Source organism: Gamsiella multidivaricata, assembly GCF_025024155.1.
Source record: "Gamsiella multidivaricata strain RSA 2152 chromosome Unknown BC939scaffold_120, whole genome shotgun sequence".
NCBI lineage: Eukaryota > Fungi > Mortierellomycota > Mortierellomycetes > Mortierellales > Mortierellaceae > Gamsiella > Gamsiella multidivaricata.
The window spans coordinates 16,965-38,884 of record NW_026251828.1 but is presented as its reverse complement, the minus strand read 5'-3'; the positions used below and the strand labels follow the sequence as shown (position 1 = coordinate 38,884).

The 21,920-nt window shown below is 50.2% G+C and overlaps 6 protein-coding genes across 6 annotated transcripts; 4 read left to right on the top strand and 2 right to left on the bottom strand.

The window, feature by feature from the left end:
• Positions 1-123: 123 nt before the first annotated feature.
• BC939DRAFT_468619 (tryptophan synthase beta subunit-like PLP-dependent enzyme) lies at positions 124-2,179 on the top strand. Its single transcript, XM_051557936.1, has 5 exons — positions 124-370; positions 455-603; positions 696-1,173; positions 1,288-1,720; positions 1,813-2,179. Exons 1-5 carry the CDS (start codon positions 268-270, stop codon positions 1,883-1,885), a joined length of 1,236 nt encoding a protein of 411 aa, XP_051406640.1. The 5' UTR covers positions 124-267; the 3' UTR covers positions 1,886-2,179.
• Positions 1,975-3,263, bottom strand: BC939DRAFT_508174 (uncharacterized protein; the record flags this gene model as incomplete). Its single annotated transcript, XM_051560968.1, has 3 exons — positions 1,975-2,070; positions 2,157-2,771; positions 2,934-3,263. The coding sequence occupies 3 exons, from the start codon at positions 3,261-3,263 to the stop codon at positions 1,975-1,977; spliced, it is 1,041 nt and encodes a 346-aa protein (XP_051406639.1).
• Positions 3,264-3,514: 251 nt separating this feature from the next.
• BC939DRAFT_468615 (BRO1-like domain-containing protein) lies at positions 3,515-7,782 on the top strand. The gene is made up of 5 exons (XM_051557935.1): positions 3,515-3,882; positions 3,992-4,424; positions 4,526-5,323; positions 5,430-5,822; positions 5,923-7,782. The coding sequence occupies exons 1-5, from the start codon at positions 3,608-3,610 to the stop codon at positions 7,669-7,671; spliced, it is 3,648 nt and encodes a 1,215-aa protein (XP_051406638.1). The 5' UTR covers positions 3,515-3,607; the 3' UTR covers positions 7,672-7,782.
• Positions 7,783-7,964: 182 nt separating this feature from the next.
• Positions 7,965-10,013, top strand: BC939DRAFT_468613 (geranyltranstransferase). The gene is made up of 7 exons (XM_051557934.1): positions 7,965-8,232; positions 8,456-8,480; positions 8,587-8,702; positions 8,809-8,889; positions 8,991-9,275; positions 9,384-9,596; positions 9,701-10,013. Exons 1-7 carry the CDS (start codon positions 8,119-8,121, stop codon positions 9,902-9,904), a joined length of 1,038 nt encoding a protein of 345 aa, XP_051406637.1. The 5' UTR covers positions 7,965-8,118; the 3' UTR covers positions 9,905-10,013.
• BC939DRAFT_468610 (uncharacterized protein) lies at positions 10,014-13,024 on the bottom strand. The gene is made up of 3 exons (XM_051557933.1): positions 12,909-13,024; positions 12,655-12,798; positions 10,014-12,555 (listed from the first exon to the last, which is right to left on the bottom strand). Exons 1-3 carry the CDS (start codon positions 12,935-12,937, stop codon positions 10,071-10,073), a joined length of 2,658 nt encoding a protein of 885 aa, XP_051406636.1. The 5' UTR covers positions 12,938-13,024; the 3' UTR covers positions 10,014-10,070.
• Positions 13,025-16,242: 3,218 nt separating this feature from the next.
• On the top strand, positions 16,243-21,812 carry BC939DRAFT_416988 (P-loop containing nucleoside triphosphate hydrolase protein). The gene is made up of 3 exons (XM_051553017.1): positions 16,243-16,361; positions 16,503-20,037; positions 20,142-21,812. Exons 2-3 carry the CDS (start codon positions 16,597-16,599, stop codon positions 21,651-21,653), a joined length of 4,953 nt encoding a protein of 1,650 aa, XP_051406635.1. The 5' UTR covers positions 16,243-16,361; positions 16,503-16,596; the 3' UTR covers positions 21,654-21,812.
• The last annotated feature ends 108 nt before the right edge of the window (positions 21,813-21,920 follow it).

Here is a 21,920-nt window from a genome sequence, read left to right as displayed (position 1 = left end):
ATCGAGACAGCTGAGCGTGGGTGCGATCTCATGCAGATGCGCCGTAATGCCGCTGCCATGGCGGGCTGATTGCTCAGGGATATTGTGTTGAGGAAGGTGGAAGAGAGTGATCGCATCGCATCGCATCGCAGATCAGCCCCAGAGTACGATCGAATGTCCTTCCCGCGTCTGCGTCTGCGAATAACTTTATCAGAGGCACTGCGCCATCATTTTTTTATTTGGGGTGCCAATTCTTTCACAAACTTCGCACTTTCTCAACATACTACCATGCTCGACTCGCTTTCGGACAGGAGCAAGCACATCGCTCTCGGCGCTGCAGTGGGCGTCTTCTTCACTCTCTCGACAACGGCCATTGTGTTCGCAACCAGAGGTATCTCCTCTTCGTACGATGCCACCCGACGGAGCACCCATTCCCACCATGGCATGAACAGTCGGCGGAAATCGTCCAATGGAGAAAAAATCGCCAGGCTGATCTCACTACCCAAGGCAGACCAAGGCAGTCTGATCTGCGACGGTGTAGCGGGACTGATAGGCAACACACCTATGATGCGGATCAAATCCCTCAGCGAGGCCACCGGTTGCGAAATCCTGGCCAAGGCGGAGGCAAGAGAATTGTCATGCACTGTTTTTGTTTGGTATATGTGACAGTAAGAGCATCAGTATTAACTCATCTTTGCTTACCGATCCGCAACTAGTTTTTGAACCCTGGAGGCAGCACTAAAGATCGAGTCGCACTTAGCATGATTAACACTGCAGAGCGTGAACATATCTTGACACCTGGAAATGGCTCAACCATTTTTGAGGGCACCGTGGGGTCCACTGGCATCTCACTCGCCATGATGGCCAAAGCACGGGGATACAATGCCTGGGTTGTCATGCCGGACGATGTCGCACAGGAGAAGTCGCAGTTGCTGGAAAAGTTGGGAGCACATGTGGAGAAAGTTCGGCCCGTCAGCATCGTCGACAAAAACCAGTTTGTCAATCTAGCAAAGAGACGTGCTCAGGAGTTTGGAAAGAATGATGACGGAGCCGAGGGATCGGCAAGCCAGAAGACTGGATTCTTTGCTGACCAGTTCGAGAATCTGGCCAATTTCGAGGCCCATTTCACAACGACTGGGCCCGAGATCTACAGACAGACACAAGGCACCGTCGATGCTATCGTCATGGGTGCAGGTAAGATTATATCTGTGTCTGTTGCTCACCACACCTGAAATGTTGCAGGACATGCAGGACATATAGATATGCAGACATGCCGAGGACTGAGCACTTCGCAATCGCAAATGATAGGAACCGGTGGGACCCTTGCCGGGGTGGCGAAATACTTGAAAGCTCTGCTGCCTGACCTCAGGACATATCTTGCTGACCCACAAGGATCAGGACTGTTTAACAAGGTCAAATACAACATCATGTACTCGCCTACGGAAAAAGAGGGCAAAAGAAAGCGGCATCAGGTCGACACCGTGGTTGAGGGCGTGGGAATCAATCGATTGACCCGCAATTTTGCCTTGTCGGAAGGGTTTATCGACGATGCCATTCGGGTGACGGATCAGGAGGCCATTGACATGGCAAGGTATCTGGTACACAAAGAAGGTTTGTTTATTGGATCCTCCTCAGCAGTCAACTGCGTAGCAGCTGTTCGGATCGCGCGCGAGCTAGGTCCCGGCCATACCATTGTCACTCTGCTCTGCGATTCTGGTCAGCGCCACTTAACAAAATTTTGGTAAGGAGGATGCTTTTATTCTCAACTCTACTTCGCTCATTGAAATATTACCGACAGAATGACTAAACCGTCTTTTTATCGATACAACGTAGGAACGACGAATATCTGGTCAAGCAAGGTCTTACTGTCAATGATGTCGTTGAGGATCTGGACTTCATTGTATAGGATGATAGCTGTACTGAAAAGTGTAGATATCTAGTTTTTAGTCGCATATGGACTGTGTGCATATTGCATATTGACGAGTTGCTCCATGTTTATTCAACCGCAAAGTCCTCGACTGGGATCATTTCGAATTGGAAAGCCATGAACACCACAGAAGAGTCCTGCGATTTGATGATATATGTCAATGGCTATAGTGTATGGTCAAGAATGACAGTATTAGACAAAAGGACACTCTCACAGTTCAATATGTAATCCAAAATGTATGCTTCATTACCTGTCCGTCCCAGTACTTGGTGATGTCGACGCTGAATCCGGGGACCTTAAGCGTAAAGTTGGAAAAGTCCAGATAAGGATTGAAGAAGTCAAACCCATACACCTGGTCTGGCCGGTACTTGTGCTTGAGCAAATTCACCTCCCTAGCAAAGAATGATCGTCTCGCGCTTGAATCAAGGTTCATTGGCGTCGCTGTCAAGGCGCTGCCGGACTTTGTCTCGACAAGCTCCTCTTTGTCATTCCCTTGTTCTTCTTCCTCCTGCTCCTGCGCCCTTCTTCTCTCTTCCTCCTCTGCCTCCATTTTTTGTACGCCCTCGCTGAAGAGGAGACTGGTATCTTCGATAATATGTTCGCCTTGAGATGATGGCCAGGGTGGGAGTTCATTTTCAAGATTCTTCTTGTCGCCTTCCTGACCTTGATTTTCGACCTTTTTCTGTGTTGCTGGATTGATATGCCATCCCGAGACATTGACGGTATTCATGGTGGCGATCAGAGGACTGAACGCCCAGGGTCGATCGCAGTAGATATCAGCCTTGAGTCCAGGGTCAATAAACTGAATGAACTTGAGGGCGACTGAAGAAAATGGCGGCAGTTTCAATGGCCTCTCGAATTGGTTCTATATCAGACAGTAAAACATGAGGTTCGCGCGTAAGTATGACATCTCATACATTTTCGCACATGTCATGGATGCTGAAAAAGGGATGTAGTCAGGCCAAGTGGGGTTGGTTCCAAGCGGCGCATGATGTCGTCAGTGATTTTCGTTGGTAGACAGACATACCCCAAAGATGACCTGGTCTCCGCCCCATTCCCGCTTAAATCTGCAGGAGATCTGGATGGAGCAGAGATTCTTGCCACCGCCAGGCAAGTGGAACCATAGGCTCTCGGGCACGGTTTTGAGCCCATCCTGCTTCTGACCCTCTGCGTAGCCCAGGGTCTTATCGAATCCACGGATGCGGACGACGATCTGGCCAATAAACTCTTCGGACTCGATCAAGGCTGGGTTGGCATCGTCGTTGACAGGGATGGGCTTGAGGTCCTTGGGGCCAGCGCTTAATCCAGCCCTGACACGGAGCCTAAACCGAGTTGGATTGTTAGTATGAGTAGCCATAGGATGGAATGCCAAGGAAGTTGTTCAATGAAGGAGAGCTGAAAGAAAAAAGAAAAAGAAAGGAAGCGAACGAATCCTTTTTTGTCTTTTTGGCGTCGTGATACCCCCAACAGGTGGGGGCCAAACCAGTCTATCTGGGGCCTCTGCGGCGAACGAGCACTGCTTACTGAACACGTGCCACAAAAAAAGAACCCCCCAAAGGACCATGGGTCGACCCACCGCCATTCCTCCTATCTTTTTTGATTCGTTACTTCTTGACATCGAACATCAGCCAGCCTCTCACCACACACGCCTTCTCCTCCTCTTTCTTTGCTCTGGTCTTTTCTCCCCTGCTCTGTCACGAAATGTCGCAGTCTCCCATGATTGCCGTTCCTCTCAAGAGGACGGACGAGGTCGACTGGGTGACACCGCTCAAGAGATACATCGCAGTCTCGTACCAAGACGATCCCGAAAAGTATGCCGAAGAGACAGGAACTATCCATCGCTTGCGCCAGGACATGCGTGGGGCAGGCAACGATATCACTGGCAGAGATGTCCTCTACCGTTATTTTGGTCAGCTTGAGATCCTCGACCTGCGCTTTCCCGTCGACGAGGCTCATATCAAGATTGGCTTCATGTGGTAAATTCGGGGGAAAAAAAAAAAAAGTCTTGGCGTGAATGCATCTCTTGGAATAAAACGAGTAGCTGGTTTTTGACCGGTTGCGTCTTTATTATTATTCTTCTGTTAGGTACGACGCGTTTACGCAAAGACCGACCTCACAGTACTCTCTAGCCTTTGAAAAAGCAAGCACAATCTTCAACATCGCCTCAGTTCTTTCCGCAATTGCCACGTCGCAGACCAGGACTAACGAGCCAGAGGGCGTTAAGAAGGCATTCCATTTCTATCAGGCTGCAGCCGGAATTTACACATACATCAACGAGAACTTCTTGCACGCACCCTCCGTCGACCTCAGTCGGGATACTGTCAAGATGCTTGTCACATTGATGCTTGCTCAAGCACAAGAGGTCTTTTGGGAAAAGACACTCGCCGAAAAGAAGAAGCCCCTCCTCATCTCCAAACTGGCCGCTCAGGTTGCATGGGGTTATCAGTCTACACTTGAGGCCATGGCTGATGGAGTGTCCAAGCAGGTCTTTGAGAAGAATTGGCAAACCCTTTGTCAAGTAAGAGCAGGACGGATTGTCTTCACCCGTCTTCTTAACTGTTCAATTGCAATCTGGAATCTAATGACGAATACATTCCTTTGGCATGAATCGATTTATAGATCAAGGCCAAGCTGTTCACTGCCATTGCTCAGTACTATCGATCACTTGCTGCAGAGTCAGACTCAAAGTGGGGCGAAATGGTGAGCAGAATTCAAATCGCAGAGACTGCCATCAAAGACGCTGAGAAGCAGGCCAAGGCATTCTCCTCTGGTTTTACCCAAAGCTCCCACCCGACTGTCACGCTTACACAAGAGGCGGCTAACTCCATCCATGACATCACAAAGTCCCACCTCGCAGTCATTACGGAAACGAAGGCTCAGGCTATACGCGACAACGACATGATCTATCACGAGGCGGTGCCAAGCGAGGGGTCATTAGCAGCGTTAGAGAAGCTGAACGCGACAAAGCCGCTACCTATCTCAGAGCTGTACTCTCAGAGCGAAATGCAAAAGGTGATCGGCCCTGACACGTTCCAGCGGCTGATTCCGCTATCCGTCCACGAATCATCAAGTTTATATTCGGAGGAAAAGGCCAAGCTCGTACGCGCAGAGGCAGAAAAATGCGAGACGGCTAATCAAGAGCTAGCCAGTGCACTTGAGTTCATGAACCTTCCTGCAGGTCTCGACAAATTTAAGAACGGGGCGAACGGAGGTCAGCATGTCACACTTGATACCCTCGCCTCGCCACCGTCTTCTGTCAAAGAATACGCGGACTTTATTCAGGTCCAGGAGAACGGCGGCGAGTCCATTGCTGATATGATTGCAAACCTGGATCGGATCAAGGCAGGGACGAGGGAAGCCCTCGAGAACGCCAATTTGTCGTTAGATGAGGAGCGTAGTCGATGTGAGGCGATGCGGGTAAGCGGGCACTAAGACATCACGACCATGGGTACAGGAGGGAGCTAATGATGGTGATTACTGTCAGAAAGACACTGACTGTTTGCTCATCACGACTGAACTATAGGCGAAGTATGCAGATCTTTGGACGCAGCGACCTTCTGGGCCCTTAACTCAGGTCTTCAGGACAGACTCCAAAGCCTTGTCGGAGTCCATCGATAAGGCCTCTGCATCGGATCACAGCCTGTACCGGTCCTTTGACCAAATCGCCAATAGTGTCATGGTACTGCGTGAAGGGCGTGAAGGTGTAGCTCTTGAGCAGCTCTTTGCCAAGATAGTTGTTGAGGCAAGCAAGATGAGGAAGGGATCAGCAAAGTCGGACAACAGTCTGCTGGACGTCGAGGACAGCGGCGAAAGCGAAGCCATCCTGCGAACTGTTGCCAAGGTGGAGGAAGTGATTGCCAAGCTCAAAAAGCTGAAGCAGGAGCGCATGGATACCCTTGAAGACTTGAAAGTTAAGGTAATAGAATGCGTCGACTGGCTGGTAAAAGTTAGAAAGCGGTATGCTTTGCTTTGCTTATTATCTACTCCGCTGATACCACTCCTCTGTATCATAATAGACCCAGCAAGATGATATCTTAAACCTTTTAATTCTGAATAAGAAGAGCTCTGGCATCGAGCCTCAGTTGTTTGCGCAGGAGCTGGAAAAGTTCAGGCCGCACCAAACGCGGGTGACAGCAACCATCCATCACCAACAGGTGCTTATGCAGGAATTAACCACGTACTACAAGGAGCTCATGAATGGCCAGGAAGCGCGGAGTCTTCAGGAAGTATGGGACACCACAGAGAGGAAACGGCAATCATTGGCAGAGCAGCTGCTAAAGACCAGGCCCACTTTCATTGCTGTCAAGGATGGCTACAAGAACGGGATTCGCTTTTACGAGGATCTGAATGTGCAAGTGCAGGATCTCATCAAGGCTATCGACCAGTTCTGTCGCTCGAGAAAGGAGGAACGCGACATGATTGAGCGCCAGGTTTTGGCTACGCAGTCAGAGCGGGAATCCAGAGCACTAAAAGACCAGCTATCAAAGTTTGGTGGAGTGTCCTCGCCACCAATTAGCTCGCTGCCTATCGATGCATTGACCAACCTAAGTCTTGGAGTGCCTCGAGGACTAAGCTCTACGCCGGCTGCCCCATCTGTGCCACAGTGGACGCCTACGGCGCCAGCCCCTACTGCGTATGATCCCGTTGGATCTTCATCGGCTGCTTTGCCCTATGCCCCACAGCCATCGACGGTTCCAACAGCAAATGCCCCTCTTGGTTATGGAGAAGGATCGACAACATCACCTCAGCAGGCGACTCCGCAACAGGCAAACTCAATGCTTATTCCTAACACCGGGCCATTCTCTCTTCCAACATTCCCAACACCAATCCAGTCTCTTCAGTCATTGCAGTGCCAGTCGAGTTATACATTACCTAGCTCTACTCCACAGCAGCAACAGCCAGTACAGCAAATAGCGCGTCCATACGGTGTTCAGCAACAGCATTCACAACCGCAACTGATGTCTCCTCAGCATCAGCATTCGCAACAGCAGCCGATCGTTCAGGGTCAGTACCAGCCTCTCCAGCAACCATACCAGACATCATCTATTCTGAGCACGCCACAGCAACAGAATATTGGATATCAGCCCCAGGTGCAGTACCAGCAACAAGTGCCTTCCTCGACTTCGGGATACCAACCTATGACGCCTCAGGGCCAGTATCAGCAGCCGATTCAACCACAGTATCAGCAACCTCTACAGCAACAGCCTCAACCGCAATCTCAGAGTCCTTATCAGTCAGCAATGCAGCAGTTCCAGCCGCAGCAGCAGCAGCCATTGTCACAGGTGCCCCTCCAGCAACAGCAAGCGCCAATGTCTCAGCAACAGCAGCGACAACAGTCATATCAGCGGCAGCAACCGTATCAGCAACAGCCCATGTATCGTCCTCAGATACAGCAGCCTCAGTCTAGTGGTCAATTCCAGCAGGGATTGTATAATCCATATCCTACGGCCACACCCACCCCACCTCATTCCCAGTTCCAGCAGTCGCTTCAACCACAGCAACAGCTTCAAACACAGCAGCAGCTTCAACCGCAGCACCAACGGATGGCCCAGGTCCAGTATCAACAACAACAACAACAACAACAACAACAACCAATGCCATCACAACAGCAGGTGCAGCAGTCGTATCAAGGGGGATATCAACAGCAGCCAGCTCAGCAGCCGTCATTGCAACAACCCTTGCAGCCGCAGCAGCCACAATATGCGCAGGGTGGATACGCGCCATTGCAGCCTACAGCATATCGGCAGAGCTCACTGCTCGATTAGCTCGATGTATGGAACACAGAATTAAGACAGCATCTATAGCAGTCGTGTAAAGAAACATCAAATAAAAACTACATGTTCAATGACTTTTGTCGATAATGCTCATTGTGGACGTGGAACGTGTAGCAGCGGCAACTCTCAAGCATCGCCCGATAGTCTCCATACTTGCGGAGATTAGGCGTCTCCAGCCCGTCAAGTTGTCTGATCTTCGTGTCAGCCAATCAGGACGCCCCATACTGTCAGGCACAGAAATAAGAAAATCTGCAATGGCCTGATATATGCTCACTCTACCCACACACAACACAACGACTGACGATCAAGAGTCATTCCTCAACTTTTCTTCATCCCCATCCTTTTTTCTTTCCTTCTTTCTCTCTTTCTCTTTTCCTTCTCTTCCACCACAACACCACACACTCCCACTCTTGCTCGCACTGGACCAAACCCGATAATATGACTGACGCCTACAAGGAATTCATGGATGTCTTCCCCGTCCTTGCCGAGGAGCTGCTCGCCCACCTCCGATCCCTCAACATCCCCCAGAATGCCATCGAGTGGTTCGACAGGGTACGAATCTATGCTGGACTGAGTTGGATTGAACTAAACCCTCGCTGGACCGGGAGGGGACCATATCTGGAGCCATGTCCATTCGTTGCGATTTGATTTCTACTGATCATCTTTACTCCGCATCCCTGTTTTTTATTCCCACACTGGTGCCTGAATTGCTGTTACTTCTGTCGTCACCCTTTCTCTATCTTTGCCCGTTGGATTGCTTCGTTTTCTCATATAGTCTATGCGCCACAATGTCCTTGGAGGTGAGTCGCCTGGCTGTGCAAGTGTCCTTGGCCAGATCAGGCCATATCGGGTCCAATGAATTCTGAGGCAGCAAGAAGCTGACCTGATATTTCTCTTCATTCTCAGGCAAGATGAACCGCGGTTTGACCGTCGCAGAGACCCTTCGCATTCTCAAGCGTGGTCAGCCCTTGTCGGCAGAGGAGATCTTCAAGGCCAACCTCTTGGGCTGGTGCATTGAGTGGGTATGTGGAATGTCTACTAACTTGCTTGGAAACACTTTACAACATGGCCATGGGAACCATCTTTAGTTAGCCAACTTAACGGACTCGCTATTTTCTTGATTCTTAGCTCCAAGCCTTCTTCTTGGTCTCGGATGATATCATGGATAACTCCAAGACCCGCCGTGGCCAGCCCTGCTGGTACCGCGTTGTAAGTAGACGGCGTTCAAGGATTGCGATTACATCGACATGGAGTTGGGTGTGCATCTGTCAATACTAAAAAATTCCTGTTATCTTTAACTTGCCTAATAGGACGGCGTTGGCAGCATCGCTATCAACGACGCCTTCATCCTTGAGTCCGCCATCTACTTCTTCTTGAAGAAACACTTCAAGAAAGACGATTACTACGTCGATCTTCTCGAGCTCTTCCATGAGACCACCTACCAGACCGAGCTGGGACAGTTGTTGGATCTGATTACTGCTCCCGAAGATGATGTCGATCTCAACAGGTTCTCGATTGAGAAGCACTCTTTCATTGTCATTTACAAGACTGCCTATTACTCCTTCTACCTCCCTGTTGCCCTTGCTATGCACATGGTATGCCTTTCTGTCTTGATCCTTGTCTACGTGCCAACCTACAGCGCCTCTTTGTTCCCGATCTGATCATATATTCTGTCCAATCAATCAATCCTCGTTCTTATCTAGGCTGGCGTCAAGGACCCGGCTGCCTTCAAGCAAGCCGAAGATATCCTTCTGCCTCTCGGCGAGTACTTCCAGGTCCAGGACGACTACTTGGATTGCTACGGCGATCCAGCCACTATTGGTAAAATCGGCACTGATATCGAGGACAACAAGTGTTCGTGGCTGATCAACCAGGCTCTTGCCAAAGCTACCCCTGAGCAGCGCAAGACCCTCGAAGTAAGTCCACTCAGTCTTTTCCCGTTTTTTTGCGACATTTGGCGTCCCCGATGACTAATGTTCGCTTTTTTTTGCTTTCCGTTTACTCCCACTGTATGAAACAGGAGAACTATGGTCACCGTGAGATCGCCAATGTCGTTGCTGTCAAGGAGGTCTTTAGAGAGATTGATGTTGAGGGTCTCTTCAAGACATACGAGGAAGAATCCTACACCCGCATCAACGCTTTGATCGCTAAGGTCGACCATCCTCTTTTGAGCCAGGACGTCTTCACGTCCTTCATGAAGCGCATCTACAAGCGTACCAAGTAAAACAAACTTCATGTAAACATAGACGGTCGTATGCCCTTTTTTTTCTCTATTCTCTGAAATATATTCTCACCTCATCTGCACGCAATAATGCACATGGTATGGTTTGTCATTGCCATTGTCACTGTCATTGTTATTATTGAGTACAGAAAAAATGCATTGGTATGAACTAAGTGCACTCCTCGTCCGATAATGAGGAGAGCTGGATGTATCTGTTCATGACGGTGGGCGTGGATGTTTGGGGCGATTGCGGTGGGACACGATCCAACAGCGTAGTGGCATCGAATGTCCGATTTTTTTTGCTGGGTGTGTATAATCCTGGACGCTTTTGACGGCGATTGTAGGTATCTTCCTTTTGGCTAGTGCTCGAGAACAACCGAGGTTCAGGAGCCGATTCAGAGGCGACCAAAACACTATGTCGATCATCAGGCCTGCCAAGACTGCTAGAGAAGCCATGAATATTAAACGGCTGCCGGTCCAGTGACGATGGCAAGGTCTTCGCTACGGCGTCTCCAGAGTCTTTGGCTGCTGGTTCCTGAAGCGGCTTCATTGAATTAAAGCTTGGCTCGGGCCGCCTTGAGGATTCACCATTGAATGGCACAGTCCTGAGTAAACTAGAGGCTGAAGTGTTGCTGGCAACTGGATTAACCTTTCGATCTTCTTCCAGAGATGATGATGACAGGAATCCATCCTGGTGCTGCCCTAACGCTTCCATTTCTGCTTCCTCACGAGCTGCATTCCTGGCCAACTCTTCGTCGTCCTCCCTCTCCCATGCCTCTAGCGTCTCATTGAATGTAAGACCTCCGCTCTCGGCAGCACGCCTTGAAGAAGAGTTTTTATCCGCCTTGATGCCCAAAAAGTCTTCCTGCTGACGCTGTTTGAGCTGGGATTGCCGGAGCCTAATCAATGGGGAGATAGCGACGCCGTCGGCATCACGACCGCCGATGGTACGCGTAAAGGCTTGGTTCGATATCTGCGTTGGAGTCATTCTAAAGGTAAATTCTGATGAAGGAAGAGCATCCGCATCTACTACTGAGGGTGGGGGACGGGTATGAGGTCGAGCTCTGTCTTGCTGCTGAAATCGACTCCAGTTGACAGGCGGGAAGAAAGAGTCTGTTTCAGGCTGGTCGCGTAATGGGTCATGAGCCTTGGTATAGATGTTGTTGCTATCACTACTGTTTACGGCACTTTTGTTGGTGTATTCACGGTGTAGGGTTCCTGAAAGTTCGGATGAATGCGAAATCAGCTGTGGTCGGGGGATTGAGACGATTGTTTCATGCGATGGCGGATATGTTCCACCTTGTTCTGCGCCTCTTCTACAGTTCTCTCCCTCATTCCTTGCCAGCTTCTTGGAGCCCATTGATGGTGCGAGCTGTCGAAATGCTTTTCGCTTGTGGGGCTTGTGAAGTCCATCTATTTCGCCAGTGCTTCCCACCATCTTTGGAGACAAGATTGTCGAAGACTGTCTATTAGCGCGAGTGATGGTGGCTATTGAAAGCTCCGAGTTTGCGCTGAGTGGGGGGGAGATCATCGATGGATTCCGTTCCTTGAGCCAGTCCCGGACATTCTTCATCCGTGAATCAAAACTGGCTGCTCCAGCCCTTGATTTCCGCTTATCAGCTTGACCGACCATCAAAGGAGATAAGGCGCCGACAAGCTTTCGTTTGTCTGCGCTGTTCTGTTGTTGCAGAGGCGCATTATGTAATACAGTTAATGTCCGGGGGTGTGAAAGTAGCTTCTTGCGGTTCCTTCCTGGCGGCTTTGATCTGATGAAGGTCGTTGGTTGAGCTGATATATCCCCGTGTGCGTTGTGTTGTTTCTTTTCGATCGTTTGCAAAGGCATTAGTAGTCCATCCTGTGAGGTAGCTTCCCCGTGCGTAGTTTCATCGACCTGCTCTTCCCTGAGTAGCTGCTTTAGCCGCTTGGTCATCCTAGAGTTGGATGCCAGTGTATCGGCAGGGTCGGCAGTCGGGCGAAAGGATTGATCCGAATTTCGACGTCGAGAACTCTGCCCGGTGGTTGATCTTTGAGTTTTGATGTGGGATGACACTGCCGAAAGAGATCTTTTTCGACTAGCTGATGTTTCTCCAAACTGAAAGGTATCGACAGGAGGGACTCTATTGCCAAGGGCCGTTATTGCCTCTGTAGCGGCTTTTGCACCGGCGAGACCAAATGTGGTTCTGTTGTCTACTGTGGATTTTGCTGGTACATGGAACGGGTTGGCTAACGCGGAAGCCGAGATTGTTGGGTAGAAATCTGCTGCATTGATCTGCGATTTGCTGATTACTGGGCTGTGATTGAGGGCATACGCTGTTGCAGAGTGGACAGAATGGGACGTCCGTCTCCGCTCGAGGTCCCTCTTGAACCGCCCAAAATCCAGATTTGAAGCGGAGGAGATCGTTCCATTTTCCCTCAAGGTAGGAGTTGACCGCTGCTGGCCATGCAATTGCCTCGATGCAGCTGTTTGATACGATCTCTGGCTGCCAGCGGAGACCGCGCTGAGGGTGCTTTGTGTTCGAATGAGATGTGGACTGTGGTCCTGTAGTGTACAGTACGTATCAGCGGCATCGGAGCTTATGGGCTTTGCTAGATAAAAGTGTGCCAAAAGTAGCCACCCTGCGACAGTGATCTTGAGGCCCTCGTACATCGGAATCCTATACGACAAAAGAGACCCAATGGGCACAGCTGTTAGACTAGCCCCTACTCTCGAGCTGGCGACCGCAATCCTTATTTATTATATCTTGGGGGCTTACCAATGGCCCAAAAGCGAGTCAACGATAGGCTCGAGTGAGAGTCCGGTCAGGGTCAGAAACCAGAGGAACATGTACCTCCGTGCAACAGCCCTGTTGCTCGAGTCAACCACGGCTTTCCATGTCTTGAACGAGGAAACGGTTATGCTAACAAGGGGGACATGGGAGATTAAACGCCTGTACGCGTTAATAATCTCGAGATGACTACAGGGATGAGGCCACCTTCACATGATTGCGGTGGTGTATGTCCTTCGTACCAGGCGAGTCGCAAAGCGTGATAGAGCATTCGCACGGCGCGGCACGGTTCAGTACTTTATATGTTTGTTGGAGGGAAAGGGAAGGGTATCGCTGAAGTACGAGGTGTGAGTGTAGGATGTCAATTGAGTTCAGGGTACCCTTGGACCACTGCGGCTTGTCTTAGTCCTTGATCAGGAATCCCATGCTCCGTCTAAGTTCTCAGGGTCAATTTTCTGATAGTGACACAGCTCTTTTTTACACTGCCGCTCCACACGGCGCTTAGTGTTGCTGTTGCTGCTGCTGCTGCTGCTGCTGCTGTTGTTGTTGTTGCTGTGGATCCGTTAGCTCCGAAGACCGCTCTTGGCGCTCTACAATACAGAGGGCGGCGCGAGCCATATTGTGGCCAGCGTTATGGTCTCGATCTCTCTCATAATTGTATTTATTGGCACTTGATGGCCCGACCCTCAACCTTTCCTAATGCACCGCACTGGCAACATGTTATAGAGGTCCTCCATTCATCGGCATGGACTATGAGCATGTTATGGGCCATCACCTATGCGTACCGTAGTGGTGCTATATCTTTTTTTTTGTACAAAACCACTATCATCAAGTTCGTGCAGTCGCGCTACCTTCAAGGGTATTATGAATTGCTGAATTGTGGGTACGAAACGGGGTCCTTCTTGTTTCCAAACTCTACATCCCCCACCACAAACACCGGTCTTGTTATTCCTGGCTGCCACTTCCCGCTGCACCCAGTGGCGTTCATTACCTGTGAAATCCCCCTGTCGAAGGTTGCTCCTTTCGCCTGCTTGAGGTGCCACTTCTTTACCTTGAACAATGCTGATGAATAGAAGGAACGGAGTTGTCAATGCACTTCCAGCAGCGACACAATGTGTCTCTGGATCGAAAAGCGTAGCGATCTCCAGGTGGTGCATTGGTCGACAGTGGCTACTGTTGGCGCCGGCACTGATGCTGGTGGCAATATTGGAACACACGATTGCTTGGACCCCGGAGTGCAACTTAAAATCTGGAGGCTAAAGAACAAGTCTCCTGGGTGCCTGGATGCTTGATCTAGCGTCTGTGCCTTATTTCCTCCCAGTGCGTTGACGACCATATCCTGCTTGGCTTGGTTGCGGTCAGCAAACAAAGCTTGGATAAGCATATGCTCGGTTATGGTAAAATGCGCGTCCTTGAAGCCGCTCTCTGGCACGAACGCCATTTGCTAGGAGGCTGGGAGATGGGAGCCAAAATAGACTGATCTGATCGTGCTCGCTCGACATCCCTTTCTTCAATCGATGGCGCGCACCTGCACTGCTCGCACTCTCTGGGCTACTTTGTCGCATCTTCTCTCCCAGCTTGGTGGTGTTGCATATGCAGCTGGCCGGCAAGAATCAGGGCAACCTAACCCACAAAAGTCGGCATGCCCGACCGGCTACTGCTACGCGTTGGAAAGGATGCGCCTGTGGTTCCTTGATATTTCCCCCACACAGGCATTGGCCATGGCATCCGCTCCTCAGATCATTACTTGCTCGCTAAGTCAGGAGTGTGCTTCGTATTATGATATTTATGTCGTGTGTCGTCTGAAATTTCGACATACATGTTGTTTTCATACTAATCCTCCTATGCGTTATGCTTAACTTGGCGGCCCAAAAATCAACTGGGCGTGAATTACACGAAGCAAAATTGGAGAACAGACTTAGACTCCTCACTAGTGAACCTCAGAAGGCTCTAGAGACTGTGGCCAGCCTCAATGATCAAATGGGGCTCTCTCGCATTCTTGACAAGAAACGCCAAAACCATCCTCTTCGCATGGTATTTCAGATATCAGAAAATTGCAGCACTTAGCCCGGCGCATCACAACAGTAACAGATACCGGGTTGATTACGTGAGTCGGAGGATGCACTAGCGCATCTGAGGCACGCACTCTTCTGCTTGCGTTAATCCTGACGGAAGATGAAAGAGCATCTCACTGAAAGAATAATTGACCGAATTGTGCCTCTCGCTATGAAAGAGGAAATGCACAGTAGGACAACGAAGCGATGTCCACAAAGCAGCACATTGTCTAGGCTACTGACATTAAGCGAAGGGTCATTTTGTAAACCTGGGGCAAGTCCTGAACACTGTGGACTCATCTATGGATACCTGAGTTGGCTCTAGATTCCGTCAGGGTACGGATCAATGTGTCATTCAAGAAAAGATATCTCATGAGCAAAGAATATGCCGATGTTGAACACGAATCCTGCGGCGTAATAGAGTAACCCCATCCCCTGACGACGGTAGCTAGAGCGGCACATGGAGGTATCAAACCCATGAACGCGGACGACGACGTTCTCGAGCGGCCATGCCTAACATCTGTCCAAATAAACGTCGAAAGTAGATGCAGATAATCGGAATGGACTAATGAACTAAAGACCAAGTAAAGACTTATCGCGAAAATAAAAATAAAAATAAAAACTTGACAAAGAAGCTGTGCATGGATGTCAAGGCAATCTTAGTATTGAGCGACCAAATCCAACGGACCCCTTTTCTCTCTCAGACTTCTTTTTACCATCTCCAGAAATTGATCCACCAAACCGTTGAACTCGCTTTAATGTATTTTTTGAATAGCGTCGCTGTTGCCGTGCTTGATGTGGGCAGCAAGTCCTTTAGATAGATTGGCTAGCCTTGACGCCAGAAGATCAACTTGCTTCAATTTCCGTCTCACCAATTAATATCGCCTTCTTGTAAGCCTCTATGTTCAGGAGATATCGATTCAGAAACCATGTGTCTGTAAGTTCAACGGCGGATACTTCAAAAATATCGAGAGCGAGGATAATGACTCGGTTGTCAATAGCATGTTCGTCTTTCCAGGCGTAGCTGCCGGTCCCTTCCCTGCTGGTTATCTAACCTTTGGCGTAGGTGAAGGTATGCTCTTCTCGATCGAGAGTGCGCTAGAAGTGTAGGACTCGAGTGAAGTATTTTTGGCATCATAGCCTAGTTCCTGTCTTGGCCAGGCGAAAGATGAACTCGTTTCAAGGGAATGGCTGGCCAGGGCAGCATTGAGCAGTATCTGGTCGTCAGGATTGAACGCACTAGATCTCTTATTAATGCAATTCTGCTATGGTGTCTTGGGCCTACAGCTTAGGTTCATCGCGCTAAACTCATAACAAGCCATTGGATACCAGTTTTTTTTATAGGCGAGGCCTGAAACATCCACAACCGCCCGCGCTAGACCCACGGATTTTTTTTGCCACCAATTTGTGTTTTGCGGTCATTCTCCGTTCTCTAAATGCATGGTCTCTCAGTCCCTTAATTGCACGCCCTTCACAATAACTGATCTTTTACGATCCACACCTAGACCGCACTCCCACTTCTCTCCACTCCACCTTCGATCATCCCTACTCCTCCTCTTCACAGGCCTGTCTTCTTCATCGCATGGAAATAAGCAATTGGCATTGTTTATCCTATTTTTTTTATCCATTCCATCCTTGTAGGTATGCAACTACATTCAGCCATCATTCACACGCACATACACGTCCTTGCTCTTCGTCCCGAACACACAAACAACGTTTCTTCCGATTCAAATTCTCGATCTGACCATAGCATCCTTTTCCATTTTTTTTCCTTGCTTACAGAGATTTTGCCTAGCATACGCTTTGCGCTATCAAGTTGTCTTCCGGGTCGCCTTCTTCGCACTTCCTCAAGAAGCCTTCGCAGATTACTTCAACGATGCCACCGCGCTATCAACCACCGCATCGAACACCCAACTACAACAATAGCAACGTCAACAATCCCAACCACCCACACTATCTACGACCATGTCCTAGCGCTGACAACGCACCGTCTAATTCTTCTTCTCCCTATCATCCACCACACCGCGGCCATCAATCATGGGACCACACTGATGCCCCGACCGAGAGCAACTGGAACCCTCCCGGACGTGGATCATCCCATGCCAGGGGAGGATACAATCACCAGCATAACAGCATTGGAAATGGCCGCAATAGCAACAACAGCAATAACAGTTCGACCTACAGGCTCAGCGGGCGTGGCGGTCGAGGAGGCGGTCGAGGAGGTGGAGGAGCTGGAGGTCGATCTGCCGCATCTCCTCCTGTCAAGCAGGAGCGCATTTATCTCTACGACCAACACCATCTGGATACCACCTACAAAACCGATCACTCTGACAGCATAGCAGAAAAGGGCGAGCGATGGTGGGACAATCCCAAGAACTACCTTCAATTCATCTGCAGGGCAATTGAACCCCCGCCCCAGTTCGAGATCGTGTCTATCCCAGGATTGCCCATGAACTGGGTCAGAATGGAGTTTAAAGTCCAGACTCCTGATCCCGATCTAATCATTATCGGCTGCGGCGATGGCAAGAACAAAAAGGAAGCTGAAAAAATCTGCGCGCTCGATCTCTGCTACCAACTCGAAAAGCACTCGTTGATTGAGTACTATCGCCACTACGGGCGCGGCAAAAAGAACATTGCAAAGTCGCCAAAGGATTGGGCAGTCAATTTTTTCACCAACAAGAAGCTCGGCTTGCCAAAATACGACAACAAGGTCGATCCCAATACCAAGACGGTTACCTCGATCCTCAAGTACGACGGCCTTGTGGGTGTGGGTAAGGGACAAAGCATCGAGGAAGCCGAGTTGGGAGCGGCTGCACAATTCCAACAGACCGCAATTGCTCGAGGAGCAGACGCCATTTTGCCGCAGGCAGGATCGATCGAAGAGTCGGGATTTACCATCGAGACTGCGAAAAAGTTTGTCGATTACTACATCCGCACCTTTTCTCTGGGACCGCCCTACATCGACTATCACAGCTCAGGAAAGACTCATCAGGCACTGTGGCAAGCAGAATTGTTTGTCCAGGATCGGGTTATGGGTATCGGTAAGAAGCGAAGCAAGAAGGAGGCGGAGCACCATGCCTATGTCGACGCCGCCATTAACATGAAGAAAGAGTCGCAGGCAATTTGGCAGCAATTCGACTCTACAAAGGACAGCAAAGGCAAGCATGCAGATGTGGTCAGAGCCGCACCAAACATCCATGTCGGAATGGACGAGAACATGCGGCAGGATATCGAATACATGTTGAGCAACCTCAGTCGTCAGCCCTTCTTCACCGTTCGGCGTCCACAGCTGGATATCAAGGTCTCGACAGACTTGGCTAGCGAGAAAAATAAGCTTCACTCGCAGCATTCGCCACAGCAACAGCAACAAGGGCAACAGCGATTTCAAATCAACAACGGTAGAAGACACAATCGTCATTTGGTCGGCAAACTGGATACGGATCAAGTGGCAGGAAAATCTGCGCGCCTCTACGATCAGTATCTTGCGTACCAGAAAAATCCTTCGTTGGCCAAACTTCGCGAGAGCAGAGCAGCCCTACCAATCGCACAGTACGCAGAGGAGATCACCAGCAAAATCCGGGAGAACGATGTCATTGTACTAGTAGGTCAGACTGGATGCGGAAAAACGACCCAGCTGCCGCAGATCGTTCTGGAGGACTATATTAAGAACCGTCAAGGTGGAGTCTGCAACATCATCTGCACCCAACCTCGCAGGATCGCTGCCATCTCTGTTGCACAGCGTGTTGCAGTTGAGCGAGGAGAGCGAGTCGGTCAATCAGTTGGCTACCAGGTTCGGTTCGACAGTCAGCCCCCAACATCTGGTGGTTCGATTTTATACTGCACCACCGGTATTTTTTTGAGAATGATGCATAACGAAGGCGGCGCTGGCGTATCTGTAACGGCAGGATCTGACGGCTCTGGAGCCGCACCTCACGATCCCTTCAGAGGTGTGAGCCACATTGTAGTCGACGAGGTTCACGAGCGTGACATTGACACGGACTTCCTGCTGGTTTTATTGCGACAGATGCAGCGCGAGCGTCGAGCCAGGGGACTTCCTGCTATCAAACTCATCCTCATGAGTGCGACCATCGATACTGGCTTATTTGCATCGTATTTCGGGGAAGGCTTCAGGGATGGGCAGTGCCCGTCCATTTCTGTCCCGGGTCGAACCTTCCCCGTCCAGCAACACTTTCTGAACGATCTTCTGGATGCCATGTATCGGCAGCATCCTCCCTCGGCCATGGCCCAGTTTTCAAGGCACGAGCAGACAAACAAGTACATTCAACGGGAGATGAACATCCAGCCCGTGGGTCCTCTTCAGCCCCACCATGCGACCAACGCCGACAGGCCAGTTAAGCATTATGACAGCGACGACGAAGAGGATGATGTTGATGACAGTGAGTTGGACTATGCCGAGAGCATTCTGAATCAGGCCAGGCGTGTTTCCAGGATGCCACGCGACGAAATCCTGGATGCTGAGGTCCCTGCATACTTGATTGCCATGGCGATCTCTCATATTGTCAAGACAAGTCCGCCCACAGGGGCGATTCTCTGTTTCCTCCCAGGCTGGGAGGAGATGCAGGAAGTGCAACGCCAGCTCTTGAATATGTCTCCTCTCGGAATTGACTATAACGACGCCAACAAATACAAGATTCACATGCTTCACTCGACCTTGCCATCGATATCGCAGCAAGAGGTTTTCGAGCCGCTCCCAGATCCGCACATGCGAAAAATCATTCTCGCCACCAACATTGCCGAGACCAGCATTACAATTCAGGATGTGGTTCACGTTGTCGACAGCGCCAAGGTCAAGGAAACCAACTACGATGCAACCAAGAGGATGACGACGCTCTTGTCAACCTGGATCAGCGCCTCAAGCTTGAAGCAGAGGGCTGGACGCGCTGGCCGCGTTCAGGAAGGACAGTATTACTGCATGATGTCTTTGCAGCGGCGCGAACTCTTGGATGCCTTTTCGATCCCGGAGATGCTGCGGTCCGACCTTCAAGAGATTTGTCTGCACATCAAATCTGTCGATAGCTCGACTAAAATCGCTAATGTGTTGGCTGAGGCCATCCAGCCTCCAGATCAGCTCAGTGTCTCCGACGCATTACTGCAGTTGACGTCCCTCGGTGCCTTGGACCGAAACGAGAATCTCACGCCACTAGGAAGAGTTCTTGCGACGCTTCCGGTAGAGCCCAGTTTTGGGCGCTGTCTAATTTTGAGCTGTGTCTTTCGCTGTTTGGATCCTGTGCTGACACTGTGTGCTTCCTTGGGCACGAAGGATGTCTTTGTGTCGCCTCTCATGAAGAAAGAGCAGGTATGTCGGTGGAGTCGGACGTATATTCACTCTGTTTCCAGGTTCCCCAAGCCTGTGTTTATTTTAACCGCAAGTGCTCTGCATCTTAATATAAACAAAAATAGGCGGATCGCGCCAAGATGAAGTGGGCAAAGGACTTGAACAGCGACCATTTGGCCATGATGAACGCCTACAACGCTTGGAATGACGTGCTGACTCAAGCGGCAACACAGATGGAGCGGACGGGTGAGCGTGGCGACCCAACCAGGGCATCGTTTAACTTTACGGACCAGAACTTCTTGAGTCGACAGGCTCTTGAAAATGTTAAGCGTGCGAAAGCTCAACTGCTGGGATTACTTGAGAAGTCAGGCGTTGTAGCTAGTCTACCATACCAAGCACGTCTTCAACAGGGCAACTCGTTCGAAATGGGACCGGCCGAATACAACAAAAACTCCAACTGCATTCCCCTTCTTCGTGCCATGATCTGCGCAGGCGTGTTTCCAAATATCTCGTACAAGACCAGCAAGAAGATCCATCGCACTCGTCATGATAACACGTGCATCGTACATCCTGGATCGGTGAACTCGATGAGAGGCGAGAAGATGCTATACGCCGACCAGGTGCCCGAGCCAGGATCGCTCTATGCATTCTCAACCAAGGTCAGGACTGGAGAGACTCAAATCTTTTTGAGAAACACCACCCGATTGGATCCTATCTCGATCCTACTCTTTGCTGGCGAGAACGATGTCGAGGCCGTGGGTTACAACCAGTTAGTGGTCGATGACTGGTGGAAGTTTAATGGATCAGAGAGGACGATTCGGACACTGAGATCGTTACGGGAGCTTATGGCCGATGGGTTTGAAAAGATGTTCTTGATTTTAGACCACAAGAGCCGTAACAGTCATCTACAGCAGGGACGCAATCAATACCAACAGCAACAGCAGCAGGCCAAGAACGGGAAAGGATACACCAGCCACAATGACAGCCACCGATCGACGCCGTCACCGCAGCTGGGATACTATGGAGTCGGGCTAGATCTAGGCCCTGGCTCGGCTATGAACGATGGCATGGACATGGAGGGGCTATTGAGCCATGCAATCGAGTCGGGAAAGGATTGGCTAGACCAGCCTGCGATGGTCCAGCTAGTCGAGGGTGTCGTTGAACTCCTGCAGAACTCTGACGAGGAAATGATGGTTGGCAACAATCATCACAACTACGGCCATCTGCCATATTCGTCCTCGCATCACTCACCTTCATATTACAATGGTGGAGGGAGCGGCTACAACAGCGGCTACGGAAGCGGCAGCAACAGCGGTCGGAGTTCGGCCATGGATCATCACGCAGGTCACCCGTCGCAGCATCTGCCCTTCCCAACGAACTCGAGGGCTTATGGAGGCGGAGGTTCGTACTATGGTCACGGAACTCACAGCAACAATAATAGTCGACCGGGTAGCCGTGCGGGATACTCTTCCTCCTCATATAACTACAATAACAACCATCCTGGCCACCACCCTCACCCTCATCCATCACATCTGGCCCATCCACCACCGTTTATACAACAAAGCCAGGATCCACGAGAGATGTGGACCACGAATGCTGGTCAGGGCACAGGAGGCAGTCAGCAAACCTGGTTTTAAACACCACCAGCATCGCTGCAATATCTTTTGCTTCATACTTCAGATCCCAATCGTTTTCCTTGTTTTCAAATAGAGTTGGTGGCAACAAAACGTTGCCACCAAAAATGGGCGCTGCCTTTTTTGATATAATAAAAACAGTCCTGCTGACGTCGCATTGTTTTTGTTTTTTCTTTTTTCTTTTCTGCTCTACCAGTGCCCGCATCTTTCGCCTCCATTGTTCACTAGCATCAGCACCATATATACATCGTCATGGTCGCAGAAAATAAG

Excerpts from the sequence above, each read along its gene's own strand:
- BC939DRAFT_468615 (XM_051557935.1), top strand. The coding sequence starts at position 3,608 with ATGTCGCAGTCTCCCATGATTGCCGTTCCTCTCAAGAGGACGGACGAG. Across the intron at positions 3,883-3,991 it reads ATCAAGATTGGCTTCATGTG|GTACGACGCGTTTACGCAAA; the intron begins GTAAATTCGGGG and ends TTCTTCTGTTAG. Across the intron at positions 5,823-5,922 it reads TTGAAGACTTGAAAGTTAAG|ACCCAGCAAGATGATATCTT; the intron begins GTAATAGAATGC and ends GTATCATAATAG.
- BC939DRAFT_468613 (XM_051557934.1), top strand. The coding sequence starts at position 8,119 with ATGACTGACGCCTACAAGGAATTCATGGATGTCTTCCCCGTCCTTGCC. Across the intron at positions 9,276-9,383 it reads TTGCCCTTGCTATGCACATG|GCTGGCGTCAAGGACCCGGC; the intron begins GTATGCCTTTCT and ends GTTCTTATCTAG. Across the intron at positions 9,597-9,700 it reads AGCAGCGCAAGACCCTCGAA|GAGAACTATGGTCACCGTGA; the intron begins GTAAGTCCACTC and ends TGTATGAAACAG.
- BC939DRAFT_468610 (XM_051557933.1), bottom strand. The coding sequence starts at position 12,937 with ATGCTCTATCACGCTTTGCGACTCGCCTG. Across the intron at positions 12,799-12,908 it reads CACGCTTTGCGACTCGCCTG|CATAACCGTTTCCTCGTTCA; the intron begins GTACGAAGGACA and ends CCCCCTTGTTAG. Across the intron at positions 12,556-12,654 it reads GACTCGCTTTTGGGCCATTG|GATTCCGATGTACGAGGGCC; the intron begins GTAAGCCCCCAA and ends TTTGTCGTATAG.
- BC939DRAFT_468619 (XM_051557936.1), top strand. The coding sequence starts at position 268 with ATGCTCGACTCGCTTTCGGACAGGAGCAAGCACATCGCTCTCGGCGCT. Across the intron at positions 371-454 it reads CATTGTGTTCGCAACCAGAG|AAAAAATCGCCAGGCTGATC; the intron begins GTATCTCCTCTT and ends CGTCCAATGGAG. Across the intron at positions 604-695 it reads AAATCCTGGCCAAGGCGGAG|TTTTTGAACCCTGGAGGCAG; the intron begins GCAAGAGAATTG and ends ATCCGCAACTAG.
- BC939DRAFT_416988 (XM_051553017.1), top strand. The coding sequence starts at position 16,597 with ATGCCACCGCGCTATCAACCACCGCATCGAACACCCAACTACAACAAT. Across the intron at positions 20,038-20,141 it reads CTCTCATGAAGAAAGAGCAG|GCGGATCGCGCCAAGATGAA; the intron begins GTATGTCGGTGG and ends AAACAAAAATAG.